The following is a 17,431-nucleotide window of genomic DNA, read 5'->3' on the forward strand; positions in this document are numbered from 1 at the left end:
CTCGAGTTTTTAGATGCAAAGACACGTTCTGTGTGAATGGACCCTTAGTCTGGAGCCCTGCAATGGTTTTTAAGGTCAGAAAAGTAATAACGATGTTAAAAGAATGTTGTCTGTTGTATATTTTAACTGCAAAACAACAAGAAATGCACATTTTAAGAAAGGCCGCTGCAAATTCAGTCATTTTAGGGGCCATTCACACAGAACATGTCTTTGTGTCTAAAAACCTTGGCCTGTAAAATGTACTTACTCCACCAATAAATGATTTGAGGAATCTGATTGCCTTAAATGGATTAAGTTCATCAAACTCAAAGTAATAAAGTTCCATAAGACTAAGCAGAAATTAACATTGGTACAAAGCAATGATGACAGAACAGGAGCACTGTAAAACTCAGAAAGTTCAGAATGCTCAAAATATTTGAGGAAACTTATTACTTCAAAACACTGATGTAAAATAACGTTTTTGTTTTTAAGTTAGTAGAACTTACATTTTTTGTGACAAGTGGGGAGGGGCCGAGAGCCTTGGAAACGGAGCAAGGCCAGTGTGGTGCACAGATGTCTCACATTAACAATCACGTCATCAGCATCCCTTCACTCCCACAGTTCTCAGCCTCGCCCAACTCATCATAATGTTAATACAGTTCATTTACATAAACTTCAGATCATGTTAGACAGCAAATAACACATGCTATTATAACTATCAAAGAGATATGTCATTATGTACTTGCATGTATATAATCAAACATCATATGTGGTTTTAAAAGTTTTGCAGCCCATCCTCAACCCAACCACAGGCTCTACTCTTCACCACAACCCTACAAAACTAACATAACAGAACCAACATAACACAACATTAAACACTAACTTATGTCTCCCTATGTTAAACTCGTGCAAAAACACACAAAATAACACTTAATTTCAACATTTATTTTCAAAGCGTGCTGGGAATTAGAAATCTGCTGCAACTCAATCATATCAAGTTCAGTTTACTGCAATCACGCAACCTTTTTCTATTAAGTACAATGAACTTTCATTATTATTTGAGTGAAACAAACTCATTTCATTTAATTACATTCACTGTTTGGTTTTACAGTGTATTACAACGAAATTAAAAATTGCACCTAAATATAATTTTATCGAAGAGAAAGGTACAAAAGCTGTCACAGGGACGGTAGCCTTTCAAAAGGTACTGATATCTACCATAGGTACTACAGTATATACTCTAGGTATATAAATAATATACAAAGGAGTAGTCTACTTTTTGAAAGGGTGTCGATATAGGCCTATTTCTAATTTTCTACATTTTAATAAATGAATGTATCTGTAATTATTCATGTTAATTTGTTCCATTGGTTAATGATTATATTTATGTGAACTTGTGAGATATGTGATAGACAAAGAAAGTCACTCCAGCCTTTTGTGTTGCATAAGCAGCTGCATAATAACTTGATTTAACATTACAATCATTAAAACAACAACGTCAACAACTCGTAATCCAAATATTTTTAAATGATTTTTATTCATGAATAGATCTCCATTGTAACCACTTCAACTTCCTCATTTATTTATTAGGCTACCACCTGACATAAAGGATAATATCAAACATAACATTTCTAAGGGGAAAAAACATTGAACCAATCACAAAACACAAGGGACATGGTGATTTAAATAAATATGAGATGGCATGGAAATGTCAATGCTTTTGCGTTTTCTCGCAAATGTTTTGTGTTCCCCCGAGCAACTTTGTGTTCGCTCGCAAAACTTTTGAGTTCGAAGTTACTCGGGGAATAAAATACATTTGCGAGAGAACGCAAAAAGCATTGAAACTGTGTATTTTAGCGTCTCATTTTACATATTTTTTCAACATCATGGCTCAGTATGTCAAGAGGATGTTTCAGAGAAACTGACACTTAACGGACACATTTATTCAAAACCACAACAGAGAGCACAAGCAGAAGCAATTATAATCGGAGGAAGATACCATCCCAAGTGATCATCGAATAGATCAACACGCAGCACGTGGTCTCCTCTTTGTTGTAAGATAAAGAAGGCTGTATGTCATTCATGACCTAATGATTGTGCTGAAATGTGCATTAAATACTGATGAAAACAACCATATATGCACATTGCACCCTGTGAACATGCAGTGAAGTTCAGTGTTGGGTGTGACGGATACCTGCAGGCAGGGCCCGACCGAGGGGGGCCGCTTCCTCTAAATCTCACTGTGCCCCGCCCCGCCCCGTGCTTGGGTCGGCCCTGCCCGCAGGCACTTGTGTTTACAAAACCTGTCCATCCAGGGAGTGTGAGGCGGTGTTTCTCCACCCACCATGCTGAAATGTTTCTTGAGTCACTCGAAAATTTAGTCTGTAAATTAGCTGATGTGTAGAGCCGTGTCTCATCAGCTGGCATTAAGAAAAAACACACCCACCAATGCACCCCATGAACTGCTCATCTCTGATTCACGGGAAATAGTGAGCACGGGGATCAGACAGCACTGTCGTTTCTTCATGGGCGTATGAAAAGGGTGGACATGATTTCCCTTGAATTATTCTGATTATGCAGTTTCAGGATTTAATGATTACGCCCTTTGATTCATGCAAACACTGCAAAATTCACTAGATTATTATACATTAGTAGATGTCTCAGAATAGAGAGCATGCACAAGATTGTAGTCATGTTTGGTCGTTCTGTACACAGCGCACATGTTTTTACAAAGACTATATTTTTGGAAGAGCTGAACAACAACTACTAAAATGATAACGACAAAGATATAGTTCTAAAAATCATTCTAAATATAAAAGAATAAGAGAGTCCACACCACGACACGGAATGTTTGACATGACATGGAACTGATGAATGATAAAAAGCATTGATAGCCAATCAGAATTAATCTTGCTTTAAAAAGTTTGAGCATTCAAAGCTGCAGACGACAAACAATATCGTTATAGTTATCAGTCTTGGTGTGAACGGGCCTTTAGAAAGACTTGCAGTCTTGCAATAAATATCTGTTAAATTAAAGGGGACCTATTATGCCTATTAAGATGTAATATCAGTCTCTGGTGTCTCCAGAATGTGTCTGTGAAGTTTCCGCTCAAAATCCCCCACAGATCATTTATTATAGCTTGTCAAATTTTCCCCTATTTGGGTGTGAGCAAAAACACTCAGTTTTTGTGTGTGACCCTTTAAATGCAAATGAGCTGCTGCTCCCGCCCCCTTTCCAGAAGAGGGCGGAGCTTTAACAGCTCAACAACAACAAAGCTGGAGAATGTCACACAGATTGTCAGTAACGGTGTTCATCCTTACATTGTTCAAACCGGAGTCGACACTGATGGAGAGACTCAGGAAGAAGTTACAACTTTTAGACGTTTCTGAATGGTTAGTGGATAAATTGATGTAGTTGCTGTGGAGTTGATTCAACTCATCCACTAGCATGTGCCGTCATGTTCATCTTTTGTGTTGAATTGATCCTCGTTTGTGAAGCAGTCCGGTGTAAAATGACGGCATGACAACAACACTCTACTACAACAACTCTTCCTCTTCTCTAAAGCAGCCCAACATGGCCCCGCCCCCTTTGTTGTGTGTTCTCGGGGGTGGGGTTTATGTAAATGTTAGGGTTAGTGATGTCACTAACCCAGGAAGAAGCTTGTTGTAGTCCCTACCAGCCATTTCACGAGTTTACACGTACATGAAAGCAAAATAAAGTAATTTGTATAGTAATTGTGTGTTTTTGGGTGCTGTCCGGTGGAGGGCTCCGAGCTCGGCATTTGGCCAGAACCCAGAGCACCTTAGCTGGGATTGAAACCAGCCAAGAGTGAGGGGATGGGGTGGTGTGAATGCTGTGAAACTTGTCACGGGATAGAGGTGAGGGACAGCTTTATCTACCAACTTCCTCTTGCACTGATTGGTTGATTTACCTGAATGTGCGCCTCCTGAATTTAGTTAAATAAAACTTCATTTGTCGTAGTCCTTAAAAAGTGATTTCTGTAAAAGAAAATTTCTCCATTTTTATTGAATTTTGAGAGTTGTAACTTTGCAGATGTTGTTTATGATCAAACAGCAACATTACACACTAACTAAAGTTAAATCACATTCAAATCATTTAAAGTTAAATTAAAGGTTCCAAAAGATTATTATTTATTTTGTTTTTTTACAGCAGTGCCACAGAACCAGCTTAGTTCTTCTAAATGAACCTTTATTTCTCAGTATAAAGAGCATCTTTATAATCTAAAGAATCTTTTTTCAACTTTAAAAACCTTTTGGAAAGATTCTGTTAAAGGTTCTTCATGGAACCATCCATGCCAATAAAGAGCCTTAATACATAATAAATTAGACTCTATATTATAATTTGTCATGTATAATATTTAAAGAGGTTTACCGAATATTGATCATTTAATTTCAGAATCTTAATAAGTTGAAAAAACATATTGGTGTCTTTCTATGTTAATTATTCATAGTAAGTGAAATATATTATTTCAAGTTCATGTGCCCATATAATCTTAGCATAAGTGGTAAACAGATTTGGCTTGCTGTCTGCTATAGAGGGGCTCGGAAAGAATATCCTAGTCGAGCTCCGATTGCCCCCTTATAACAGGCAAAAATAAGTACAAAAGGAGGAGAAGGGGAGGAGGGATGCCAAAAGAACCAACAACAGGAAGAGTTAAGATGCTTGTTTTATACCTCAGTATTAATTGGAAGATTAGATGAGTGTACTCCTCCCGAAATTATGTTTATTAACTTCACTTATTAAAGGTTAAACACCTTTATTTCAGTATCAAACTGCAGACATGAACTAATGAATAATGTAAGGTGTGAAAATCTCCAGACTCATGAATGACAGGGGTCACACAAATGTCCATCATTTTAAATAAATGTGCAATAAGCATTTGTCTCAAAAGAATTAAAGTTTTATATATATTTTTTTTTTCAAATTCAATATTCAATATTAAATTCAAATTTAAAAGGACAAAATAGTTTTGAAGGACACTTTCTGTGTCTCACAAAAACATGCATATGCTTGTTTATCGACATAACCTCCACAAAAAATAACTAGTGTTTACATTCACAATGTTTGACTTTCTCATGACCCCTGACTCCATCAGTCGCCGGAGGCTGATTTAACACAAACATACAGTACTGTTTAAGAAGCACTTCAACATTACGTTTTTGAAAGAAATTGATGCTTCCCCCCCCAGTGAAGCTTATAATCGATCAAACAGTGATATTGCAAATGATTCATTTTCAAAGTAACTATTACATTTACATTTTTACTTTACCAGCAAAGCTATATCTTGTGAGTCAAAAGCAAACTGTACAGAGAGAGAAGTGCATAAATTAATATTTATACTGTCAAATCGATTAATCATGATGTTTTGAATTGCATGTGTGTGTGTGTGTTTGTGGACAAAAATGTGTATAATGACATGACTAAGGAGAGGGTGACCCCATGTCCCCATTTTTCAAAAGGCTTATAAATCAAACAGAATGAGTTTTTTTGAGAAAGTAAAAATGTGCACAGTTTCCTGTGATGAGTAGGTTTAGGGGTAGGGTTGGTGTAGGGCGATAGAAAATACAGTTTGTACAGTATAAAAACCATTACGCCTATGGAATGTCCCCACAATTCACAAAAACAAACGTGTGTGTGTGTGTGTTTGTGATTAATTGTGATTTATCTGTTTGCCAGCACTAATTTATACCATGTTTACTGGAAACATATGTGAAATTATTTATTTATTCATAACACTTGTGAGCTTTAATGATAATCGTTTAGATTCTCATCTGAAACACAACCATCAAAGCAGCGTGACTGAAGCCTGTTTAATTTTGCATTAGTAGCGTGTGAATCACCAGCACACACAAAAGGTGTGAAAAGATTTGCTCAAAGATAAAATTTGCAAGCCATTTGACCTCTACAGAAGTTTACCAGAATACAATGCTATGTAGAACATCAATCATCTAAAACTGACACTGACATAAATTAAAAGGATTTTAAACTCACCATGACCACCCTTACAGGAATGAATCATTTATGGTAGTAACACATTTACATGGTTTCAAGGATGATACTTTTCAAATAAAATATTGATTGTAAATGTTGCATAAAAGTATAGAAAACGATATACATTGGCATGATAATGAGGAGCCATCGTGTGATTCGCAGCTTTAACAAATGCCACAATTACAAGAACAAAGAAGAATCAAGAGCTTTAAAGTCTGAATGAATTCTAGACCAATCTTGTTCTTGTGTAAAATGCGTTCTGTTCTGATGATGATGTTGATATTAGGAAAAACATGGCTTTCTGATATCCAAAAGAATCACATAAATCATGATGAAATGAAAACAATATCTGTTCAGAGTAGGAGATATGCATTTTTAAATAGAAGGATATGTGAAGTGATGTTAGACCTGAGCTTTTGGGAAACAGTTTGTGAGAAAAACCCTGGAAAATCATCCCAGAAAGCATGGGAAGAAACTTCACCTTAATATCTGCATGCAAGAGTAGTATTTAAAGGGTTAGTTCACCCAAAAATAAAAATTCTGTCATTAATTACTCACCCTCATGTCGTTCCACACCCCTAAGACCTTCAGAACACAAATTAAGATATTTTTAATGAAATCTGATGGCTCAGTGAAGCCTCTATTGCCAGCAAGATAATTACTTCAATGACGATAAGACATATTTAAAACAGTTCATGTGAGTTCAGTGGTTCAATCTTAATATTATAAGTGACAAGAATACTTTTTGTGTGCCAAAAAACTAAATAATGACTTTTCAACAATATCTATATGGGCCGATTTCAAAACACTGCTTCATGAAGCTTCTGAGCCTTATGAATCTTTGTTTTAAATCAGTGATTCCTATCAAATGGCTAAACTGCTGAAATCACGTGACTTTGGTGCTCAGATTCACTGATTCGATTCGTAAAGCTCTGAAGCAGTGTTTTGAAATCGGTGCACAAATAATATTCTTCTCACTTTATAAAATTAAGATAGTACTTTTATTTTAGTACCTTTCTGGATCTTGAGAGTTTGAATGGCTTTGCTCTCAATGGAGGCCTCACTGAGCCATTGGATTTCATCAACAATATCTTAATTTTTGTTCTGAAGATGAATGAAGGTCTTATGGGTGTGGAACGACATGAGGGTGAGTAATAAATGACAGAATTTTCATTTTTTTGGGTGAACTAACACTTTAAGGCCTGCACAGTATTGCTTTCTTAAAATTAAATAAATAAAAAAATAAAAATATAAATTAAAAAAGAACAATAAAACATATACCCCCATGTCACCCAACTCTACAAAACTCAAAAAAAGCGAAGTGTGTGTGTTTTAGGCCCAGCCCTGCTCGAGTGGATCTATTCAAACAGGTCGAGCCTCTCCAGATCAGGTTTCACTGTAGGGTGGAGCTCCGGGAAACTTTCAGATAAAGAGTGGCACGAAATTATCCAGAGAGCTTCTTCACACTCGGTTAGGAGACACGAAACAGAGCAACTCTCCAAAATGTTTCGTTGCGGAATCGCGTATCCAAGATGCAGGTGGATCCTGCCTCTCCTTCTGCTGTTCGCGATCATTTTCGACATTATCGCCATCGCGGCGCAGTCCGGATGGGTCGAGGACGAGAACGCCAAAACGCACTACGCCAACATGTGGAAACAGTGTCGAGGCCGCAACGACCTGTGGGACTGTAAATCTCTCATGGAGCTCCGTAAGTATTGAGTTCAAGTCCTGAATTCATGTTTAGTCCAGTGTTTCAGACATTAAATAAAGCTCAAATGAAAGCGTTCACCAAAAACTAGTGGAAAAACGTGTATTTTGAATTCATTTTTAACAATTATTATGCCTTTAAACTAATTTATTATGCCACAAAACAGAGAAACATTGATTTGTCACGCCTATTGTATTATAAGAGATCATCTATATGATGACTTTGTACAGTAAGATGATAACTGTCACATAATAGTGTTGCATGACTCACACTTGAGTCAGACAAACAACCCTTTGACTTGTTTCCAGCTATCAGGGAACGTTCTCGGAACTTTGGCTAACGTTCTGGCAAGGTTCCCTCAAAGTTATGAACAAACGTTCTTCCAGTAACGTTAATAAAAAGTTCATGTTTGATCTTTAATAATGTTCTCAAAACGTTAGCACAAAAACATTATTTATAAATCGTTCATAGAACTTTTTTTTTAATTAAATGTTTTAGTTGGACGTTCTTCTGATATTTTTTAAATGTTACTATTTGTTTCAGAACGTTCTGAGAACAATCAAAAGTAACGTTCCAATGTTTGCAGAATGATAAAATGGAATGATAAAATAACGTTTTCATAACTTAATGATAACGTATGCAAAACGTTTTTAGAATTATATATATATATATACATACATATATATATATATATATATATTATACATACATACATACATACATACACACATATATATATATATATATATATATACATACATATATATATATATATATATACATACATATATGAAGAGTTTCGTTGCAAAACGAGATAACTCCGTTTTTAAAATTTTTGTCAAAACATGTTTATTATTATCTTATCATGTTATTATTTTGTTTTATGGTGCTACTTAGCTGTATTTTTTAAGTTATGAAGGTTTAAATCAAAACAAACCCACTGCAGTTAAATTGATATTAATTGGAATGCACAACCAAAAAACAAGATTTCTGAAAAATTAAAAAAACGGAGTTATCTCGTTTTGCAACGAAACTCTTCATATATATATATATATATATATATATATATATATAATGTCATTAAGTTGATAAGAAATTGTTACATGTTCATCGGCCCATAAAAGAAGTTTAATAACATTTATATAATTTTTACTCTCTGGGAAATGGAAATAATTGGTGTCAGTTTAACTGAGTTTGCAAATGGAGCCACATACAGAGCCTGTTGAACCAGTTGAATAAATAAGACGAGAACGTTGATGGCTTTGCAAACACTTTAAGCTCCAGGCAAAACCTGTCATTTCTGTTGTGTTGTCCTTTACCTCAGCTGGTATTCTCATTATTGTGCCAATAGAACATGTCTAAACTAAGGCCTTTCAGTAACAATCTTTCATTACTGTTTAATGCAGGAATAGCATGCTGCGTCCCTCTTTATGAACAACAGCGTGTCTAAATTATTCATAGATGGAGCATTTTCTATATGCTGTGATGTGCTAATCCACTGTTTTAGCAGTTCATATTTCTTTAATGCTCTTGTGTTGTACACAAATGAAGTGTCATGAAAGATATAATTATGTAATGTGAGGACTGTGACTATAAAGTTGATCATAAATGCCAAAGATCACTTTTGTCTGAGTGGTGAATCACACCAAATAATACTAGTTGCATCAATCATAGTTTTGTCAAACCCGTCCACACCCTTCCTCCTCCCTCAGCAGTCTCTGGGTGTGACTGTGGTCACAGACTTCATGGAGGAAAAACACATTCCTCTGTTGAGCGTTCGGAGCCCAAGCGCTGTCTTTACAAGTCCTCAGAGCAGCAGTGAAACTGATTTATGACTGACTAAAACTAGTTAAGCATTGCTGTTAATGTGTAACCATTCATATTAGACCTTATCACTGAAATTCGCCTCATGTGTTTGATCTAAGTTCCTCATGTTGAATGAAATTAGCGAAAGTGATGAGATGCACTTTTGTTTAGATAGGTGCATTAACCGTGCCTTAGTTTGTATAAGTAGTTAAAAATGTTAAAAGCAGCTCCCAGCCTGCTAAGGCGCATAATAGGTTTTGTATTGTGTTTTTGAATGCATTAGTGTGACCGTAATGAAACCGCATGTGAAAATAAAGTCTTGTTCCTCGTTGTCCCTCCAGCATGGGCTCAGGCGGTCGCTGCTCTGATGATCATAGGCCTCATCATCCTCATCATCGCCTTCATCATTTCATTCGTGGCTCTCTGTTGTACCCTCAGCATCCCTATGCTGCCTTTGATTGGAGGCCTGCTTATTTTGGCTGGTAAGAGACTTTCTTTGCTCTTTAGTTTGTTGGAAATCCGGAAAGGGCGGTGTACACATATTGGCCAAAACTCAAAAGATGAGTTTATTTTTCCAGTTCATGTTGGTTTTCAATCAAAGCCTTTCCAAGGAAGTTCCACAGTAAGATCATTTCCTTCAGTTTATCTGTAGTGAATCTAATGGTTTCTAGATAATATGTGGATGTAGGGATGGACGGTGTGATGGTATGAAACATGCAACCGCAGCAGTTATTTCAGTACCATTGTAGTTTTTATTAATATTTAGAAGTTTTTATTTGAATATTTTCCATTTTAATTTTAAATAATTTAATTGCCATTTTTAGTAGTTTTTAATACATTTACATAGTTTTTGTTCATTTATATTTCTGTTTTAGTTTTTTAGTGCATCAAGTTTAACTAAATGAAAATGAGAAAAGTGGCCTTTTTAACATTTAGTTTTATTTCAAGTAACGAGGATGTTTTTATGGTTTAGTTGTGGTTTTAGGACCATAGTCATGTCTGTAACACTTTATTTTTGATGGCTTAGACATTTCACTGACTATAAATAACTTTACAACCACATGTCGACTAAATCTCATTCGAGTATCTGCTTAATATCTGCTAACACTTTATTTTGATGCTCCTAACAGACGTTCTACTGACTATAAGTAGCTTTACAAGTTCATGTCAACATATTTCACTAATTCGAACAGTCTACTAATGAGAGTTATTTGACATGTAGTTGCAAAGTTACTAATAGTTAGTAGAATGTCTAAAATGGACCACTGAAATAAAGTGTAACCAAAATGTCAACAAGTAGAGATTCTGTTATACTGAGGTTACTTTAGGTCAATAAAATATTAGTTCACTTCGGAATTAAAACGTCCTGATAATTGATCACCCCCATGTCATCCAAAATGTTTGTCTGTCTTTCTGCAGTTGAAAAGAAATTAAGGTTTTTGAGGAAAACATTAAAGGATTCAATGGGTTAAAAGGTCCAAATGTCAGTTTCAGTGCATCTTCAAAGAGCTCCACACGATCCCAGACGAGGAATAAAGGGTTTATCTAGCAAAACTATTAGTCTATTTTGTAAAAATAAATAAAAATTATATACTTTTTAACCACAAATGCTCGTCTTGCACTGCTCTGCGATGTACCAATCAAGCGTTTACAAAGTGACCGTGCAAAGACTAAGTCAAATGCACTTTACAAAAAAAGGTAAAACAACGATGTCAGACGATTTTGAATTTGGAGGAGAAAATGAGAGTTTTTTACCCTACCGCAGTATTTCCACCTACGCATGACCTTTCCAACATGATTATGGATCGCAGAGCAGTGCAAGATTAGCATTTGTGGTTAAAAACTATATACTTTTTTATTTTTTTTTTTAGAAAATGACTGGTGGTCTGTCTAGATAAGACTCTTATCTGGGATCATGTAGAGATCTTTGAAGCTGCACTGAAATGATAATTTGGACCTTCAACCCATATTGAATGGGAATGTTTTGCCCAAAAACCTTCATTTCTTTCTGACTGAAGAAAGAAAGACATGAACATCTTGGATGACATGGGGGCGAGTAAATTATCAGGAGATTTTAATTCTGAAGTGAACTAATCCTTTTAAACAATTCAGAGCAGAAATCATCCCAAACAAGTTGAGACAAGAAAGAACTTCTCATTAAGGCGTGTGGAGTTCAAAGATATACACCACTGCTTTACTGACTGTACTGAATGGCTTTTGTTTTGCTGTTGCTATGGGATCGAGTGTCAGTGTGTTTCGCTCTAACCCTCCCCCATCCTCGTCACTCGTGTTCAGGTGAAAGTGAAGAGCCACTGTCGGGACAGGAGAGGTTTGCTCACTTATTCCTCACTACCTCTCCTTATTAAGACGTCAGATCACATTATCTCATGTTATCTGACGTCTTACAATTATTGTTGACTTGGAATGTTTCATCATAAATGTTTTGTTATTAAAATCAGGGTTATTATAGTTAAATAAAACACCATGACACCATGAAAAACCTTTGAAATAATAAAATAAAAGTTTATTAAAATAAAATGTACATGTTTATTTCAGCTAGCTGCCTAGACAACATTTCTCATTTTCATGTAGTTTAAGCATAACTAAGTATAAAAATAGAATTAAAATACTAAGTACTTTAAGTATAACTGTAGTAGAATTAAAAGTAGAATAAAATTAATAAAAATTATATAGACATTAAAAAACAGAAACTAATACAAATGACAAAAACAGCACAAAAACAAATGTTAAAAATTTAACGAAAATGAAAATATAAAAGCTAATTCAAAATACTGATAAAACAGTATTAGTATCTCAATGATACTAAAATAACATCTCACATTCAGTTTCATTATGAAAATAAAAACTCAGCCTCTGTGTGAACTCTGCCTGTTTGAGCAATAGTTCATTCTGTTTCAGATTAGATGAGTACAGCATTGTTGCTTGAAACGTCAGATGCAGGCCTGTGTGAAAGTTCCCCACACACCCAAACAGGGCTTGGCTTCACTCACACGTCTCTGCAACACTCTCAGTCACGCCCGTCCCTCCCATAAGGCATGATGGGTTAAAGCTTTTTGTGGACAGAAACAAATTGCTGCCAATATTATATTATAGGTGCAGTTCATCAAGAACCTGTTGGAACATTTTGAACGTTTAGCCATTTTTTTCCAGATCCAAACTTTTTGGCAACTTTTGTGTACGTAGTTGCCCTAAAAACATATTTAATCCACATTAAAATAAGTGAATTGCATAAGATAAGAACATATCAGAGCATATGGCAAAATTGTTTTCAGATGTGCAAGCACAACATTTAACACAAATAGGTTTGTTAGGTTTGAAGTGATAAAACTAAAATGACAGATAAAAGATAAGTATTTGGAGACTAGCATTAGATGCAAATCATTAAACCGTACTGCTAGAATTAACTTCACATTCTAAGCTTTGGAAATGTATTCCTGTAGGTCAAAAAGTAGAGTTAGGCAAGATTCGTGGGTTTGATTTCTAGGGGCGTAGTTTGTGGGGGGGATGGGGGGGAGGTAACCCCCCCCCAATATTCAAATCCATCAGTTACAACCCCCCCCAATATTTTAACATGAAAATCACAGTAGATCTATACTAACATATGTATGATTAATTTATTTTGTAACAATAATTTTCTTTCTAATCTAATATGAGTTTGTCATTTTTCAATAGTGTCTTATCAGTGACAAAAGTATTCACATCGGTGTTTGTTTTCTTCCTTAATTAATCTGACTTTTGAACGAATTGGCTGAATGAACGATTTAAGTAGCTCACTCATTAAAACGTCGAATCGCTGCCGCCTACTGGCGGTTTCAATATATAACATAATTTATTTCTTTTTAGAATCACACTGTTATGTTAGAATTTGATGAATGGTTATACATAAATTCCATAAAGTTATGATAGATAGATAGATAGATAGATAGATAGATAGATAGATAGATAGATAGATAGATAGATAGATAGATAGATAGATAGAGAAGAAATAAATTATCCAATAACGCTACACATAAAACAGATTTTTTTAAAATAAAAAAAAAATAAATAAATGGCAGCATACCAACACTCAACCCCCCCAATGTTGAAACCAAATCTACGCCCTTGAATGTAACCCTATTAAATGTATACCTTGAGAGTACATTTACATGACAACAGTGTACTAAAATGATCCCTGATCCCTGTGCATCTGCGAAAACAAAAAAAGCTGTGTTCTGCTGCCAAGCCACTAGATGGCGATGTCACTTTGTAAAGAAACACTATGCGCATGACGTCACCATTTTCACAAATTCACATTTTTGTAGTTTACACGGAGACAATAACAGTATTTTGAGTATCTCAAAAAACTTTCAAAAGTTTGCATTTTCAGGCCCCCAAAATGCTGTTGTGTAAATGAACAGCCAAAACACATTTATAGTTTAACATTATTAGTTGAAAATGGTGTTGTGTAAACGGCCCCACAATCATGATTTGCAATGGCGATCCGCTCATACTTCCTGGATTTCTCAACCTGTTCTATGCTTGGATTATGAATAAATGCCTGTAAATCAAACAAGACTATTTTTTGTTCTTACCAGTAGGTAACTTATACACGCACTACCTACCAAACCTGATCAATCAAATGAATGCAGCAACCACAATCCAACAGATCAGGAATATGGTATATACGGACGAGCCCCCACATATACACCCAATACCCCTTGATTTTTACATTTGGGGCTGTAACAGTCAACAGTCCCTCAAATTGTAACAGGAACCACAGGTAGTTCATAAAATTAACTGTGGTCCTCTGTTAATGTTTAGGCTGTATCCAAAATCACATACTCTTGAGTAGGTACTTATTTTGAACAAGAAATTACTTTGCAATCGCTAAAAATGTATATTCTATATAGTATGTAATCTAGATGTTCTACATTTGCTCTGGTGTCATTGTCACGTGACCTACCAGCGTCAGTTACATTGCTTCACTACCTTTCACAAATCCTCTCCTGTGGCCTCATGGGATAGTCAAGTGTCCATCGTATGCACACTTCAGGATCTCGCCATGAGTAGTAGGTCATCCAGGGACTTTTTGCCTATTCTTTTTTGAGTACTGTGAATTCGGACATAGTCCTGTTGTCACATATCGTTTTTTTTTGCCTACTATATAGTAGGGAAGTATGCGATTTCAGATGCAGCCTTAGTCTCACAGCTTTCATTGGCCAAGAGGACATCTGACCAACATATAAAGCAACCAGTCACAGTTCGTTTTATTCCGCGTCATGTTTAGGGGTGTGAAAATGTCCCTACAGTAATAGACCGGTGTGCATCTAAGGCCCTGTTTCCACCTGGTATTAAGATGTGATTTGGTCGATCAAATCACAAATGGACGAGGGAGACACATACCCATTTACACTCTTTTGTCCACTAGAATTCTGGAATGGTGAGAGAACATTGTGCTTGGTACATTTTCGTCTTCAAACAAAACTTGGTTTCAATCCCATCTGGCTAGCGCTCTTCCCATAATGTTTATGCATTAGGTCAGGAGGTCTTTTGTGGCTGTTTGAACTCATTCAACCACATGAGCGTTTACACTATGAAAGCAATCCGTTTTCAACTACCTCTGGATGTAGTCGAAAGTGGACAAGCTTTTTAGACCCTGTTTACACATGAATTCAACTAAAACGCATCTTAATACCAGGTGTAAACAGGGCCTAGTATATTATTCATTCAAGAACATTGTGCAAGTTTACTGCAACAATGGTGCCGCAAAATTCACATACTTTTGGAAACCCAATGTTTAGTTGATCTTGATAAGCACTCTTTGTCACAGTTGTAAACACAATGGCATGAGGGGATTTGGCGTCACGACGGCTTTGTTTCAAGGCAGACTGTCAGATAACACCCGGAAATCCTGGAGAATTCGGATGGGATGTCTTATGCATGGGGGTGACATCTGAGGCTGAATGTTTTGTTCATTTTGAATGGGGCGTCTTTTGTTTTATCATTTGAAGCCTAAAAGTGTGCTTGTACTTTCTGTCCAATACATGCCACCTGCTTTAGTATTTTGTAAAATAATGGCATTTAAGCATGTGTGACTTAAGTGTCCAAATACTTTTAGGGTCACTGGAACTGAACTAAAAATTGTGCAGTTCGTCTGAATGTGAATCTGTTGTGCCACTGAGTAATTTTGCTTTCTTTCTTTACAGTAATCGTGCAGATAATCGCTCTGATCATCTACCCAATCAAGTTCAACGAGCAGATCTATGAAGGTTATTACGACTACACGTGGGCGTACGGCTTTGGCTGGGGCGCTACCATCCTGATGCTGGGATGCGGCATCCTCTTCTGCTGCCTTCCTCGCTACGAAGATGAGCTTTCCGGGCTGGCCAAGACCAAATACATCTACACCTCTGCCTGAAAGCCCCAAATATCCCACCTCTCATAAAGGACCATGTTAAGCCACCCAAGACTAAATGCTCAATGCTCGCAGAACTCCAGAAGCATTGTCATTTTCCCAAAGCAACCGTAGGATCGTACTGACTTTGATGAGGCTGTGATGCGCAGCCAAACTGTGGTCATTTCTCTAACCTTTGGGGTTAATGCATTTACTTTTATTTTAATTTTAATTTTTCATTCACAAACCATTTGGGTTTTGATGCTTTTTTAATGTCACTCAGCACAGACTCCACAAAGCATTCTTCAAACCTTTTGTCTATACATTTTAGAGAGTTACACTGTCCATCACATATTACATGGAATTACATTAATACAGCTCAGAAAATAATTGAAAGTAGTTTGCTTTCTTATGAATTTACACTGTAACACTGCAATTTAAAGTGTGACTGAGTTTTGTTATTTGTATATTTCCTGAATGTAACTGTACCTGTATATTAATGTGTCATTCCAATGTCGGGCTGTTCTTGTTTATCACAATGGCGTACTTGATTGCACACTTCCCTAAAGTGCTCTTACTGTCAGTTAAGATTGTGTTTTGGCCAAAATGAACGTGAATGAAGGCATTCACAAAGTTATTTTGGTAAACCTTTACAATAAGGTCTCATTTGTTAACATTAGTTAATATATTAACAATGAGCAACACATTTGTTACAGTATTAAACTTGGTTAATGTTAGTTAATAAAAATACAGTCGTTCATTGTTCATGTTAGTTTACAGTGCGTTAACTAATGTTAACAAATACAATTTTTGATTTTAATGTATAAGTGAATGTTGAAATTAACATTGACTAAGATTAATAAATGCTTTAGAAGTATTATTCATTCTTAGTTTAACTAAAGTAACTAATGTTAGTAAATGAAACCTTACTGTAAAGTGTTATTGTTTTTACAGCAAAATTGGTGAGCAAGTGGATAAAAATGCGAAATGAATGAGGCAAATGTTTTGCTTTGCTTTGAACTTAGCGTTGCAATCTTAATAGATCTTGATGCCTTCATGAATTGATCTTTTCAAATGAGCTTGGTGCATATGTAGAAAATAAAATAAAGGATACTTTGCTTGTAAACTATGCAACATTGTAGGTTTTTTGAAGCTAGATTGTAATTTTTCACTTTGTCATTTGTGGTTCTTTGTAAAATGATTTGTAAACTAATCTTCAATAAAAGGGAGTTTTACTATTAAGACACCAATCAGATTTTTTTCAAGGGGTGGTTCATTGCATTTTCACTTTTTTAACTTTAGTTAGTGTGTAATGTTGTTGTTTAAGCTCAAAGTTCAATGCAAAGGGAGATATTTTCGTCCTGTTGCATTCTACATGTTGTCACTTCTTCTTGAGTCTCTTCATCATTGTCCGACTCCGGTTTGAACATAAAAGGCTGAACAGTTTCTGACATTTGCAGTGAGTCTGCGTGAGGTAATCAGAGATGCTAACATGAGCCCCTGAAACTCTGCCCCCTTTTGAAAGCAGCAA

General features: G+C 35.8%; 1 protein-coding gene across 1 annotated transcript; it reads left to right on the forward strand.

The window, feature by feature from the left end:
- The first annotated feature begins 7,397 nt into the window (after positions 1-7,397).
- On the forward strand, positions 7,398-17,142 carry perp (p53 apoptosis effector related to pmp22). The gene is made up of 3 exons (XM_067386825.1): positions 7,398-7,700; positions 9,848-9,988; positions 15,713-17,142. Exons 1-3 carry the CDS (start codon positions 7,496-7,498, stop codon positions 15,922-15,924), a joined length of 558 nt encoding a protein of 185 aa, XP_067242926.1. The 5' UTR covers positions 7,398-7,495; the 3' UTR covers positions 15,925-17,142.
- Positions 17,143-17,431: the final 289 nt, after the last annotated feature.

This window comes from Chanodichthys erythropterus, chromosome 5 (assembly GCF_024489055.1).
Source record: "Chanodichthys erythropterus isolate Z2021 chromosome 5, ASM2448905v1, whole genome shotgun sequence".
NCBI lineage: Eukaryota > Metazoa > Chordata > Actinopteri > Cypriniformes > Xenocyprididae > Chanodichthys > Chanodichthys erythropterus.

Excerpts from the sequence above, each read along its gene's own strand:
- perp (XM_067386825.1), top strand. The coding sequence starts at position 7,496 with ATGTTTCGTTGCGGAATCGCGTATCCAAGATGCAGGTGGATCCTGCCT. Across the intron at positions 7,701-9,847 it reads TAAATCTCTCATGGAGCTCC|CATGGGCTCAGGCGGTCGCT; the intron begins GTAAGTATTGAG and ends TTGTCCCTCCAG. Across the intron at positions 9,989-15,712 it reads AGGCCTGCTTATTTTGGCTG|TAATCGTGCAGATAATCGCT; the intron begins GTAAGAGACTTT and ends CTTTCTTTACAG.